General features: G+C 41.6%; 1 protein-coding gene across 1 annotated transcript in view; it reads left to right on the forward strand.

Annotated features, from left to right (window-relative positions):
• Positions 1-15566, forward strand: part of LOC147302327 (transmembrane protein 163a) — a 35883-nt gene extending 20317 nt beyond the window's left edge. Inside the window, exons 5-8 of the mRNA XM_086281540.1 lie at positions 2636-2732; positions 9251-9362; positions 9675-9816; positions 10439-15566. Coding sequence (XP_086137666.1) covers positions 2636-2732; positions 9251-9362; positions 9675-9816; positions 10439-10499 — 412 coding nt within the window. The 3' untranslated portion in view covers positions 10500-15566. The remainder of the gene's footprint in view (positions 1-2635; positions 2733-9250; positions 9363-9674; positions 9817-10438) is intronic.
• The last annotated feature ends 18 nt before the right edge of the window (positions 15567-15584 follow it).

Consider the following 15584-nt stretch of genomic DNA (forward strand, 5'->3'; position numbering starts at 1 on the left):
AACAAAAATGGCGTCTTCCTTAATCCCCAGAGTCTGAGCATATCATAGCCAACCAAGCTGTCTTTGTGTTGCTCTTTAACTAACAGCTGTTTTTGCTATCCATACAAACTGCTTGTGTGTGTGCATATTAGTTAATGAAAATATGTTGCGGTAATGAGTGAGTTTCAGCTCTTAGATACACTTTTAACTTAAAGAGCTATGTTAGCTATGTCCATTTGTACCCTTTATGCTAAGCTAACTAGCTCCTAGCTAGCGACATTGTTCGCCTCGACGACTCTCTGCCAAAAAAGCTGTACAGTTTGCTAAACACCAACACACAATTTTCAATTTTCACCAAAGTTGTTTGCAGATAAAATGTAAAAATTTTATGGTTGAGGGTTTTGTGAGTTTATCAGAAAGAACTGCTAAATTTACCAGACAGACAACATAAAATGATCAGAGTAACAGGAAGTGTGCGACTAAAGACCTGTCTGATTAATTCCAACTGTATTTTTAATATAAATATTTGACAGCTTGCTAAACCATCATGTGAAAACATCTACACAAATCCACTTGAAAGCGGTCTTCATTGTGTCATTTCAGCACTGCTAAATGGAGAATCTGGACAAAGTTGAGGAGCTGCTCAGCCAGTAATTGGCTTCGCTGAGAAGACAGCTTCCTCTTGATCACACGCACACTCACACAGTCTATGACAGCTATACACAAACACACCCACACACACACACACAGACATGTTTCTGCAGACATACTCTGAAACAGTAAAATGAGAATCATCCGAGAGCAACAAAATCTAAATATAAAGCTATTTTCTGTTGCTGTCTTATACATAGCCACCACAGCGTGTTTGATTTGGGAGTTTTGTACACTGATTGGCCTTCTTGACACAACCCCAACAGGGATTTGTGGCTCTGGCTGGAATTAAACCTGTGACTTGCTTGCCACTATAGTACTTGTACAGATGCATAAAATATGGATCCATGTATTTACACCTTAACTGTAGCCTGGCGTCTTCCTCCTGCTGCAGTGTTTGTTTGTTAGATAGCCAGCGGCTTTGAGCAGACTGAGTGAGAGGGCTACTGATGCACAACGAGAGCCTCTGTGTTCTTTTTCTTAGTTTTTTGATCTGTCTGGGAATGATAGAGAAGGTGCGGTTGAACAGCAATGCCCAAGTACCGAGTGGTTGCCAAGGTAACAAGCTTTAGGTGTCAAAGTAAGACAAATTGGGGACTTTTGTTTTCCACGTGAAAACACAAATACCTCCATTGAAATCACCAAGGTTAGAGATGCTGTTGTTGTGAGCGTGTTGATATTAATAAGTGATCCACGTCTGTGCATTAAAACAGAAGCTGCATGCAGCCGAACACTTTGCTGGTCTTTTTGCTGTTCGGTTGTTCTGCTGTGGAGTAAACACCAGCTCGGAGCGATGATGTCATTTTCCAACCACAGGAAGCGATAGAGGGCTGTAGTGGTGGATACGGCGCTCCATTGTGTGTGTCTACGTGTGTTCGTGCACCCTGCTGTGGACTTCCCGGAGTGATGTTGGGTTGCCTTGGTTACCTCATCCGGTCAAAACCCAGGATGCTAAGTGTGGCTCAAGAGCAGCCGTCAGATTTGAACACATACACTTGGGTATTCATCCATGACCAGGACATATGCTCCGATTGGTTTTTGTGTCCCTCTAGACTTTGTTAATTGGGTAAAGGTGCTTAAAGGACATCTGCTGCTTCCAAATGAATCCTCCGGATCACTCTGAATAAATGTTATCTGTCATTGAGGATCGTTTAGGGTAGCAGGAAGCTGTAGCTTTATCTAACACTCTACAGTTATCATAGAAGTTGATGCTTCCATGTTCAGAAAAACATCTACTACTTATACTTGGACTTTAGTTTTAGTCAGGACCAGTATTTGGTAGTATGGCTCTAATCAGGGATACCGTTTTCATACTTGGAATGCATGCAAAGTCAGGGAGGAGGAGAAGCTTGAATGGATGAACCGTGTAAAATTGCAAAATCACTTTTCTCCATCTGATATACAGAAACTCCAGCTAAAAATGTCTTTAGATGAGATCAGTCCAGCCATTATTTCCCACTTATCCAGTTCAGGGTTGCAGGCATACTGAATCCTGAGCTGTTACGGAGTTAGAGGCAAGACCAACCCAGAGAGCCCTGCCTGTCTTTGACTGTAGAGGAGAGCCCACATGCACCCAGGAACAACACGCAAACTACACACAAAGTCCTCAGACTACAGCTCTTTAGATGAGATGTTAGATTCTGGGTTTTTTGGCAAGTCAAAATTATAAGCGAGTCATCGATTTTATGGTATTTTTAATTTGGTAGTTGTTTTGATCTGTGTTGTTCAGCACTTTGGTCTGCCGGGTGTGTTCTTAAAGTGCTATACAAATAAACGATGATGATGATGATGATGATGATCGATTGGAGGTCTCCTGGAGAAATTTGAATTTAATACCTCATTGTTTGTGAAATCGTGGCTCGAGCCCTGCAGCCATGCAGCACCACTTTTATTGTTTGGGTTGGCCGTCGCATCAGGATCTGCTCAGAAAGAAAGAATGAAGAAACTAAAAACACTCTGTTTGTTGGTTACTGATCGCCTGTGTCTTCTTTCCTTTCCTCTGCAGAGCTTGTGTTATCCTGGGTGTGGTTTTCATCCTGTCCTCCTTATGCATTATGGGTAAAGCCATCCACGATCTGGCCACCAAACTGCTACCAGAAGTGGTAAGAATTCATCCATCACACTGTTCTGTGTTTGCTTTTAGACAGATTTGTGAGGATTATAATCGGACTGTGAAAAGAGACCAATTCTGCAGAGCACCATGCTTTAATTGTTACACTTATTGCACAAAAAGCAGCGGATGAGACAGGATAATAGTAGATTAGTTTACTACCACATGCTGATTTTCCTACATGGCAGGCAGGAAATGGCTCTGGCTGAGATGCAGGGGTCAAAACTGGATTCAGACAGAAGATGGACGAGAGCTTTGGATTAAGCGGCTTCCATATGGGATGCATAATGTTCTCCATTTAACATTCAGGGGAAACCCCCTAAACATACTAACATACTGCACACCATGGCAGCTGTATAACCCACAGCCACGTTCATCTCCCTGAACTCAGGCTGCCAAAGGTTTAGTGTGTAATCAGATTTTTCTGTGGAATTTGCAGTTATTTTTAAAGCTTTGGCAGATAGTAACCGCTCCTGTGTCTGGCCAGGACCAGGGCTCTGCTGTCCCTGGTGTAATACAGACAGCGAGCCAGAGACGGGGATTTCATTTAGAAGCTAAGAAAAGGCCAGCTGACTTTGCTCCCATATCTAATAATATCTTTACAAACAACATGCAGGATGTTTAATTGCATGAAGCCGTGTGTAGCATGGCTGACTCTGACTCCATCTTTGAGTAGTGGATCTGATTGGACGGCATACTTTCATCTTTGGTTGGTAGCTCAGGATGATGAGACCAAGACACAAAGAGGAGGGTGTTATGAACACAGAGATGCTATTGAAGATGAAATGTTAGGGACTCAAAAATGTATTAAGATCGTTTGGTTTTAAATATTTTCTTTGCTTCAGTGTTGCAGTAGATGCTGTGTGGTCATGTAGACGATGCAGTCGGACACCGTGTGTTGCCAAGTCTACAGCTCTGATTTATGATTGTCTTTTATTTCCAATGATCAGGTTAAAAATAGACTTACCTTTATTAATGTATTACTTTCCTGTTACTCTATATCACCTGTGCAATTGCAAGGTAACAATGTAACAAATACCTGTTCTAAAGAAAGGAGGAGGAGATGCGTGTGTTTTCTCTTTTATGTCCTTTCAGCACCTTTTACACACGAATGTTGTGATGACAGATTCTAATGTAGGAATCGTGCAATGCTGCTGAAGTAGTTTTGTGTATTTTGGCAAACATGAAATAATTTATGTAGGTAGGTGATAGTGAATGTTAAAAAAGTATATTTCACTGCAGTCCACACTGTGTGCATCTGAAGTGAGATCATTTTTATGGTTAAAATATTCAAGACTAATGTGACTCTAAATGTGCACTTTTGGTAGTCACTTTACTTTATTCTCACAAAAATATTTCAGAATCAGAATTAGATTTTTTTCCCCCTGTTATTACTGTCTGTAAGTGTGTGTGTGTGTGTGTGTGTGTGTGTGAGAGAGAGAGAGAGAGAGAGTGTGAGTAAACCAAGTGTAATAGTGACGCTCACAAACCTCACGTGTGAAGACTCACAAGCTTTCACACTTCTGCAAATAGCGTTTTCACCTAGTTGCCAGTCAGTATCATCCATCAGCTGCTGTTTATTATTTTTCCTGCCTAAGTCATGTTCATTCAGCTTTGTCTGTGGTGGATCTCAGACGCAGCAGTAACTCGTGGCTGGTATGAGATAAATAAGAAATATTAAAAGTAGAAGAGATTAAGAATAAACTTATGGACACGAGTTTAATCCGTCCTCTTAAATTCTGAATTAATAAAATGTGTAATGCTGTTATGTACCGTAGCCACTGTGTAGCCACTTCATTAGGTACACTTGTTGATGTGCTCATTAACACATATCTATTTAGATAATACATTGGCAGCAACTCAGTGCATTTAGACATGTAGTCATGGTTAAGATGACCTGCTGAAGATCAAACTAAGCATGAGAATGGGGATGAAAGGTGATTTAGTTGACTTTGAAAGTGGGGTGGCTGTTGGAGCCAGATAGATCTACTCGGATTTTCCCGCGCAGCCACGCGAAGGTTTAAAGACAATAGTGCGAAAAAGAGAAAATATCCAGTGAGCAGCAGCTCTCTGGGTGAAAAGGCCTCGCTGACAGACTGCTTTAAGCTGCCAGGAAGGCAACAGTAACTAAAAAAAGAAGAAAAAGCAAGCTCTTGTTACAACTAAGGTATGAAGAAGAGCATCTCTGAATGCACAGCACATGGAACGTTGAAGCAGATGGACGAGCAGCAGACGAGCCGCATGCCGCTCCTGTCAGCTAAGAACAGGAAACTGAGGCTAAAGTTCAGACCGTAGGACCCAAATGTTGCCTGAGCTGATGTGTCTTGATTTCTACTGCAACATTTGAATGGGAGTTTTATTAATGGTTCAGACTTCTGGTGGTGGTGTAGAGTTGTGGGGGATTTTCTTGGCATACATTCGGCCTCTTAGTACCAGCTGAGCATAGTGCTGTTGCTGATCATATCCATAACTTTATGACCACAGTATTTGTTATATAGCACGTGTACCTAATAATAGTGGTCAATGAGCGTATACGCGTGTATATGATGTTAACATAAATGCAGGTTGCCTGTCATGGTGACATCTTTACCAGCTTACTTACTCACTAACTCCTCTGTGTGCTCCTCACATTGTTGTTCCACATGTGAAGCTAACCGAGCTGGATGCTTTTCAATGAGACGAATCACATTGTTGGATCAGCTGCTGAGCAAAACAAAGATTTTCAGATAATCTCCACAACTGACTCAGTCTCAAAATCCAATTCGTTTTTGAAGCCCTTTACAGCTATATTGACCTAACTGTGTTTTCCTTCTATTCATGTGTGGCTGCGGCGAGGGAGAGAATGGCCTGTCGCGAGCACTAAAGTGGAAACAAAGGCAGAATGTGAGAGTGCCGAGACAGACAGATTGTGTTTTTCTGAGTCGACCCGCTCCTCTGCTGTCGCACACTTGGTTTCTACCAGACTGACTTCTGGTGCATCACAGTTGGAGATCTAAAGTTTGTGCCTCGCAGCCTCCCACCTTGTGCCAGTGTTGAAAAAATAAGATTTATTTTCACTTCCTTCCTCTCTAGAAAATGTTAATAAGGAAAGCAGCTGCTCAGGTACGCCAGGGTTGGACAGAGTGGGAGGTGTGAGGTGTGTGGAGGAGGATGTTTGGTTTGACACCTGACTGTTCCTGTTCTGCAGGTCCTTTGTGCCCAATTAATGTCAGTTAGCATCCAAAAACAAACCGTTCTCTGCATGACACAGATTCTGTGAAAACCTTTTAACTCCCAGCAGGGCTTTTCATATTGCAAATTAGTTCTGACCTCTGACAGCTGAGAGAGTCTTACATTCTTGAGGTTTATGTAATCCTTTGCAAGGCCACAGAATGACGTTTAAATACAGCACAAAGACAAACTGCCTTAGTTACGAAGTTAAAAGCAAAAGCAACCAGTGCAGTCAGATTTGGCACCCAATAAAAATCTAATTGTTCATCAGCTGAATATTAACACTTTCTATCGTGTTTGTTTTAATCCACACACAAATTTAGTTGTAGTTTTATGACAAGCTACATGCTGACATTGAGCCTCAGAGGTGCAGGCTGGCAGATTCTGCACAGAGATCTATAGTAGTTACACGCAAATGTCAACTGCTGCATTCATATTATGGGCAGAGGCTTTTCTCTCTCTCTCTGTGTGTGTGTGTGTGTGTGTGTGTGTGTGTGTATGTGTGTGTGTGTGGTTCCCTCTGCCATTGGTCAAAATGCCAGCCTGCAACAGTCATGGGAAAATTGATTATAAGGTCACTGGGGGATTCCCTGTGATAACAGAGTGAGTCGCAGCATGCAATCCTTCATTTCAGCTGACTGGAAACAAAACTTTCCAAAATAACCAAATAAATGATCGACAGTGTGTGCCTCTGTTAGTACATTCACTCTTCTCAGCTCTTGACCCTAGCTACATCTATACCTAAATGTGTGTTTTTTATTGCAGTGATAGATATAATGCACTGTCATAGACTCTATATAAAAGATGGAAGTAGCTTCTGATTTTAGTCAAAAGTCCTAGACTTGTCTAGTCTAGTTTTAGTTGACTAAAACATAAAATGTAATCAGCTACATTTTATATTGTAGCTGACTACAATATAAAACCAATTGAATTGGTTTTTAATTCAATTCAATTTTATTTATACTTTATATTGTAAGGTAGACCCTACAATAATACATACAGAGAAAAACAATCATATGACCCCTGTGAGCAAGCACTTTGGCAACAGTGGGAAGGAAAAACTCCCTTTTAACAGGAAGAAACCTCCAGCAGAACCAGGCTCAGGGAGGGGCGGGCATCGGTTAGGGTCAGAAGTGTCTCTTCCTTGACGTCAAATGTGAAATGTATCCATGTGTCGTTTGCTCCTCTTTTCCTCCCAAACTTTGACATTTTGTCGAATTTTCATGAGATAAAGGGAGCACGGGAGCTAGTTGTACTGTATCCTGGAGGCAGTTCAAGTGTGCACATCTGACCTTGCTGCACAAGATTACTTGTGATTGGATCACTTCCAAACTCTTCCCGCCTTTCTACACAACTAAGTTCTGATCTCGTCTCTCCAGAACGTTTTTATCTAGTTTTTATTCACTGACAAAAATATGGATACGTTTAATAGTTTGTAGTTTTTGTCCTTGTGGGTTAGTTTTGTTTTGTTTGTTTTTTACTAAATTATCGTCTCGTTTTTGTCAGAAAAAAAAGGTTGTTGAGAGAAAAAAATAATTGGTCAGTTAATTTAACACTGCTTTAGGGTGGGCTTACCTTGTGACTGACAAGGTTTCGCAGTCATGTCTGCACCTCACCCACCACACCGTTTCAAAGCACCTGGACGGCGATGGTTAAAACACTCGGTTCAAAGCTTCACAACAGGACTTTGCTAACAATTGGCTGAAGGCACAGTGGCTATGTCCATCGTTTACTTACAGCCTGTGTGTAGCGCCTTTTTTGTTTGTTTTTTTACAGCCTGCAGCCAGGCTTATTTTTTGCTTTGAAAGACTTTAAGAATTGTTGTTAAAAGTTCACATTAAGAAGCATTTCTTTTAAAAGTAACTCACCTTATGAGGATGTCTAATGAACCAAAATGAGCTATGTCTGGTTTGAATACGTTTCCTGTTGCTGAAGAATGGTCAATGCTTTGTAGATAAACAATTAAAATTTTAGTTTCAAACCTGAGTCACAGCATTGACTCAGGTCTATGCAGCACGCTGAGGTTTTCTTTCCATCTCCTCTTTGATGTGCGCGAGCTTGCCAAAGTAGCTTTTCATGGCTCCGAGGCCATAGTACAATATTAATGTTGCTGCAGAGGCTCTGAGTGCTCTGCAGCTCGCTTTCTCTTCTCTAATCCATCTCTCCTCCTCCAGCCGTCCTCTGTGCATTTACATCTCAGGCATTTAGTGATGTGGCCCTCAAAACAGATGTAAGTAAGTAAAAGTAAGTAAAATTTTATTTATATAGCACCTTTCAAGATAAAAATCACAAAGTGCTTCACAGAAGCTAACAATTTAAACATGTAACAACAAAGTCATGTTTAAATTGTTGAAAACCAAACGGATAAAGCACAGGAAGCGAATCTGTGGCCCAACACTAATAAAAAAAAGACTTATCAGGAAGAGCAATTACATAAGAGCTACGGGGAGCAGTGGAGAATATTGTTGGACCATTACTGGAGGTAAACGATACTGAGGGGAGGTGGTGATGATTGTGGGGGTGTCAGGGTTGTCAGAGATAGTGTCTGTGCTGTTTTGACAAGGAGGCAGAGCAGCTGGATTCATCAGTTCAGTGTGAAAAAACTTGTTACTGATGTAGTTGTTATTAGACTCACAGTGTTGGTGAGCTTGGTAAATGTGACGTTGTGCTAAAATGTTGCTTTTCTGAATAACCTGTAGGGATTGGAAGGTTAAGTTTGCTAGAAGGCAGCTACAGTCCTGAGCTGTGTGCTGCCTTGTGATTGTAGGTGTATTGAAAAGAGACCTTGTCTTTGAATTTGAACGAAGAGTCTGATAGATAGGGTTTGGTACACAGTGAAGTACTGGTTGTGTCTATAAATACAGATATTACCCTGCATGAGCTGACTCACTGAGTAGTAAAAGAAACCTCAGCAGTCAAGGCCATAGACTGTATATAAAGGATGGACATAGCCATTGGTTTTGTGACCTTTACATTATAAAGTATCAATGCTAGACTTTTGCCTGTTGCTCCTGTGTGGGTGGGTGGGTAGTTTTTATTTGTTATTTTTATTGACCTAGAATGTGCTCTAGGAAGACCAGATGGTGGACTCCTAAGTAATCAGCTAATGCTAGCAATGCTAGCAGCTAACTTTATCTAAAAACATTCAACCCTGTACAAGTTGCTGTTTGGTAAAATTTCCTGTTGTGAGCTGATAGTAATCACTGTCTAAAACAAGTCTTGAAGTGTTTTGAACCAATGCTGCACTTTTAACAAGGAGATTGAATCCCACTCTTGGTCTGTTGTTTTTGTTTCTCACAGGACGATTTCCTGTTCAGCGTGTCCATTGTCAGCGGTTTGATGTGCATCATATTGGCTGTAATCAAGTTCATGCTCGGCAAAGTACTGACAAGCCGAGCTCTCCTCACTGATGGTAGGTGTGCACGTGCAGAGAGATCATAGCTTTTTAGAACTTGTAAACTTTCTCAGCTTTCCGTAGTGATGCCATCACAATCGTAAAAATCATGGGTTTGTCACTCTGACATGTCTGTCAGCTCCAATTGGTTTCCTAAAGTTGCCTTATAGTTGATGAGATTACAGGTGCATGGAGCCAGCTTAAACATCTGTCACACTACTGGATTCTTGGTGAAAACAGTGAATATCACAGTGACACTAGCAGGTTTCTGGGAGCTGACCTCTGAACCCTCAAAGCCGACTTTGACTGACATTTGTCGTCTCTTTCCAGGATTCAACTCACTGCTGGGGGGGATCATGGGCTTCTCCATCCTGATCAGTGCTGAAGTCTACAAGAACGAGCCCAAGGTGTGGTACCTGGATGGAACAATAGGTGTCCTGATAGGTCTGATCATCCTCGCCTATGGAGTTAGGTAAGTGGCTAGTACTTGGTAAAAAAAAATGGCGTACCTTTTATTTGGTGTCATGAGATAATTGTTGATATTGCAGCAGAACATATCCACAGAATGAATAGAGGAGCTGGGGTGGAGGTGGGTTGCAAAGCAGCTTGCAGAGCATTGGTTTGGACATTTTGTGAGGAAATGGTATAAACTAACTACCCGAATAAATACTCTGTGGTGTTTTAAGATAATAAAAGCACAATGAAGTCAGAATACCTCCATCTGGAGTCAGTATTCATAAAACCAAAGCTTACAAAGTGATTTGGTGTAATTACACTGTGTTAGTTCTGTGTGGAAAACCAATTTCAGTGTGTGCAGTTTTGTCACTGGATTCATATAAAAGCATTGCAAGTTATATTTTGTACACGGGAATGATGAAAAAATAAAATAGTGACACCTTTAAAGGTTGAAATCTCGAGGCTAGAAAATTTGTATTCTAACAGCTGGTAGGGGTCTGAAGGTTGCTGTCATCTCCATTTTCAAATCCCCCAAAGCGACCTTAATGTTTAAGTGCAATATTGAGCCGAGATGCTCAGATGTATCATTAGGTGGATCAGAGGTTGATCTCTTTGCCTGTTTTTTTTCTGTGCCGCAGACTGCTCCTGGACATGGTCCCCCGCGTCCGACAAACCAGGAACTACGAGCGCTTTGAGTGACGGATCACAGAGGGCGGGTTTGGGAGTGACTGGCAGGATGGGGACTGTAGAGGCCCTCCACAGACAATCACAATCAGTCCTCGCGGTGCCAGCGAAGGCGTCGCTGTCTGTGCAGTTCTCCCATTCAGAGCTGGAGTGGAAGATGGCGTCAGTGGCATATTTTTAATGTTTTACAGTTTAATGTACATATGAAATGTTCACCTGTTTTTCAGAAGTCAAAGGCACAGTCTGCTTTTTCATGTTTATTTCATCCATATTTAAAGAAGGTAACAGAGATAAGACTGTGGGGGAGGGGGTTAATGTAATTTTTCAAAAGTTGTACACAGCTCAGACTGCAGTGTTACGGATGTTCAATACCTCAGTTACATGTCATCACCCCGTCACGACAGAGCAGCTTGTTTTTTCCCATGGTTCCACGAGGCCTTTGCTCAGCTGTGCTATAAAGCTTTGCAGCACAGCAGGTCAGAGTGATTGATGCAGCTGATGTAGCGGTGGAGTATTAATGGTGTTTACCTTTTTATGACTAGAGAGAAGATAAATATCAATAAAAAGTCCATTTGGCACAAGGAGCAGGTACATAAGCACACACATCACAGGCTCAGTGACGTGTGATTAGCCGTTTATAATATTTATCCAGACTGCTGCAGCAACGTCCTTTTAGTGCCAGCTTACAATCCTGGAGCAAAAAAATAATCTTTCTTGGCACTGAGAGTCGGGATCTGACCCTTTTCCACTGTAACTCTAACAGAAGGAAAACAAAACGGCTGCGCTGCCTCCCAGGAAAAGCATTTATACAATTAACTCTCGCCATCTACTGACCAAAAGAAAGGACTACAAAATGTAGGTCATTACATGAGAACGGTTATCTAATATGCAGTTGTGCTCAGAAGTTTACACACAGTCATCATGGGTCTGTCATGGTAATTTGGCATTTTGAACTAGGGTGGAATGATTGTTCAGGATACATGTGCAATAATTCAAAAACAAAAACAAGAACAGGCTGCAGAGGTTTCAGTATATTTCAGATTTTCTTTACTCCACGCGGGGTCAAAAGTCTACAGAGGATCAAATATGTGCAAGTTGCACCTCGAGCTGCAGAATTTGAATTTACACTATTATTTTATCCGCTTTGTGCAGTGCACGTGTATCCCAGTAAAACAGCCTGAGAGCATGATGTTACCACCACCATGGTTGACGGTGGGTACAGTGTTCTTCGGTTTGAAAGCCTCACCTTTACTCCTCCAAACATACGTCTTGTCATTGTGGCCAAACAGCTCAATCTGTGTCTCTCTGACCATAAAATATTCCTCCAGGAGGTATTTGGCTCGTCCATGTTGGCAGTCACACATTTCACTTGTGCTTGAAGGTGTCGACTTTTTTACCAGGAGGTTCTTTCTTGTTTCAGTGATCCTTAACATCTCAACCAATTTCCTCTTTCCCGAGGGTAAGAGTTGGGGTTTTCTTCCAGACCTTGGAAAAGTGGTGACACGTCTGAATAACTACGTGAATAACTACGATTCTTTGAACCGATGATCTTGCCGTCTGAAGTTGTTTAGAAATGCCTCCGAGAGACCAGCCCAACTTGTGTAAATCTACATAAACTTGTGACCACCAACTGTAGCTGAGTGTTTGAAGCCTGACCCTGAGACAAAATTCCCCACATGAGACGCATGTAAAGGTCAAAGAAAATGACCGTCACACTAAATGCTTCCACACTGTTGGCACTGAACTCAATGCAGATACAGCTTTCATACTGACCAGTGACACAAAAACAGATTTATGGCTGAAGCTAAAGGCCCCACACGTACACAGGTATCAGTAAGCTCAGCTTGTTCTTTACCCTGATGCAGTTTTAGGAGCTGAAGACTATGAAAGAGTTCCAGACAGAAGCTGTTCACAAACTGTGCTGTTTTTATGAGTGGGCAGCAAGAGCTGAGTTCTTACCTCTGCCAGGGAAGTGATCTGTTTCAGTTTGTCTGTTAACAGGTGCTGGTCCAAAAGCTGCAGAGAGATTTTCAGGAACATGTAATCAGAAGGTGATTGTAGCGCAGTGTGCAGGTTTTTAACTGTCAGGGGTAATTGGATGGATTCTTCAGATACGTCACAAAGTCGAGCATTATAAGATCGGAAAACCTGAGAGAACATGAACCAAACTTGTCTGGATTTTTCCTCCTGGGTTCAGTTCATGCATGCTCTCTGCTCTTATGTTTGTAACATTGTCGTGTCAGCGCTCTGACGAGCCAACCTGTGCATGAAGTAGGAGTTCTGTTGGTTTGGGCCACAGTTGTGTTTTTGCACGTTAATGTGGGCAGGTATGTAAAAACACACACAAACAGACATCAGTGTACACGTGGACAATGAATCTCAGTATTTGTCAAATGTGCGTGTTACAAACAGACTAGACCTTTAGACACGTGAGGTTACTGCTGCTGGAGGAGCAAATCTTAGAAACTGTGAAGTTCTTTAAAAGAATCAGAGGTTGAGCTGGTTCAGGTTTGAGTTTATCCAGGTAACTCCAGGGTTAACCTGACTTTTCTGTATTACGAAGGTGGTTTACTTCTTACTGGGATAACTAATGCTGCAGACCTAACGTGCTCTGGAGCTGCAAGTATGAAATCACTACTCCCTGACAATTGGCTGGAAAATAGCGTCACCATTCCTGGAGCATCCCTGGGACTGCAGTGCATGGACAGTAATGGAAAAGTCTTTAAAGAGCATCTAAAGTCTTTGTGTTTTCCTGAAGGACGTCAGTAATTAATGTAGATTAGTAGACAGAACTTTAGTTGTTGATTTTTCAGTTTTATTGAGCTCTAAGGATTTATATAAGATTCTAAAATCAGCACATACACAAAGTCTACATTTGTATTCTGCTTTTTATATTTATCCTTAACCATAAATAGAGCGTGGCTGAAAGAATAAACTTACAAAATGAATTTATTGAAGTAACAATTATAATCTGTCTGATTCTCCTGTATGTGCTTCCTTTGGAGACTTCTTTAATGTTATCGTAGTTGGTGCAACCACCTCCTCTGACACAAAAGCAGCTGGATTATTAGTCTATTAATCACAGACTCAAGTGGGTTTTGTTTCGTGTACGCTGGAAGATCAACAGCTTCTGTTCCCTGTTTGTTTGCATTCACCCTAAATGGATCTGACGGGTTGCTGCTCTCTGTGAGTTTGAGGTGCTGAACTTTGGACAGCAGCCGGTGGGTTCACGTGTTTCCTGTGTTTAAGAGGAGGTCTCCAGCACCAGTGAAAATGAGGAGCAGGACTGGGAGTAGTTACTGGGGTCAGTTAGGGCCTTTGTAGCAGCTCTCCTTGTTACCACCTTTACACATGTGTTTGTTACCTACTGGCTGGTGAAATGAAAACAGTGTCTGTCCTGCACTCAGAGCTCACAGTACTACAGACATACACTGTAGAGGCTGCCATACGGTTTTGGGTCAATGGCGACGCCCCAACAGGGAAATATTTTAATGAAATTCAATGCAGTGATGATTGTGGACATTAAGTGAGTCGCTGTTTATCAGGAGTCAACGCGTTTCCTCTCATATGTGAAGCTGCTGTTTGGTTTTGGGCCATTTAGAAGGGTCGCAGCTACATTTTCAGGCAAAGTCCTTTTTGGTTTTAATTTAAAGAAGCTTTCACTTTCTAGCTGTCCTCCTCCTCCTCCTCCTCCTCCTCATCGTCGTATTGAAGGACTTCCTTTGTACAATAGAGCTCCTCTCTATCCCAAAGCCTTAATTTTTAAGGTGTTTGTGCAACTTGATCAGGGTTTTTTTGTTAGTTTTCATATCTCCCACATTTTCCTCAGTCTGTGCTTGCTGCTGTGACCGTAACTGAATGTACATGCTGTGCTGTGATACTAGTTTTTTATGAAAAATCTGTGACTGTGCTGTTTGGTTTTATTTATTTAAATACAAGTAAGGGATCGATTCTGTTCCTGAGCTTGTGGAGATACATGTGTGCCTAAAATCGGTGTGAGAAACAAAACATGCAGATAACAGAAAATTATTTTGGAAGGCCATAATATTAAGAAAAGATCACAACAAAAATACAAACAGCTTGTAATCACTAATTTCCTGTCTTGGACATGTCGTAAACACTGAGAGACACATTTAACTTCATATCAGCTCGGTTTTCTTAAACTCTGTGACACAGAGTTTGAGGCGCTCCTCAGCCTGCTGACTGTACACTTCTTTGCTCGTGTAAATAATCTGTATAGCTGTAATGTAAAACCAGAGTCTGAGCCATTTGTCACAGAAAAAAGGTTTATTTAAAAATAAAGTTGTATCCCTCTTACTCGTCAAGAACAGTGAAAACAAAACCATTGTGTTACCCACTTTTCACTGCTGTCCTGGGGTTTCTGACTTTTAACTGAGAGCAAAACAAATCTTCATCCATGTTGGTGTGTGTGTAGCAGAGTTCATACAATGGAGACATTCAATGCTGAGGTCAAAACAGATGAGATACGCTGATTTATTCTGTCCAAACTTTGCTGATGGCTTGGCGCTCTGAGCAGATTCCTCCAGAAACCAAACATCCTATGATCTGATCAAAGATGTGCTCTGAACAAGCCCAGCTAACAGAAAAGAAATAAGGCTCTGGCTGCAGCAGAAGGGGTTTAGCTAATCACTTAAGCAGGCCTCAGAGTCATGGTTATTAAGAAGCGACTGTGAAGGGTTCAAAATATTTGCTTATTCGCTGAAAAAGGAATCGTGCTGGGTATCACTGTTGGTTTAGCACGAACTCAAGCATTCCCACCTTGGATATGTACGAGCTTTAAACGCTGGTGATATTCTACCTTTAAAAAATAAAAAAATAAATCATGACCAAGTTCCATAAAAAGACCAAAACCATCAATGAACAGTTTGCTCCAGCAACTCTCTTATGCATGTGCCGTTTAGTTTGACTCAGTCCCATCTGCTACTCTGTCCTCATGTTTTAAGAATGGCTGCTAAGCGCTACAGTCCAGTAATCATCCTGTGAGTCACTCAGTGCTTGTGTGCACTTGTCATCAAGTGTGAAATGTGGTCCTGGAGATACTAGTGAGACTATTTTGACGCCGTTTAAATGTGCATTAAA

The sequence above is a fragment of the Aulonocara sp. 'chitande type north' Nkhata Bay genome, linkage group LG23 (assembly GCF_057382095.1).
Source record: "Aulonocara sp. 'chitande type north' Nkhata Bay isolate Kocher_YH1m ecotype deep benthic linkage group LG23, A_spYH_male_GT1.1, whole genome shotgun sequence".
NCBI classification, from domain to species: Eukaryota; Metazoa; Chordata; class Actinopteri; order Cichliformes; family Cichlidae; genus Aulonocara; species Aulonocara sp. 'chitande type north' Nkhata Bay.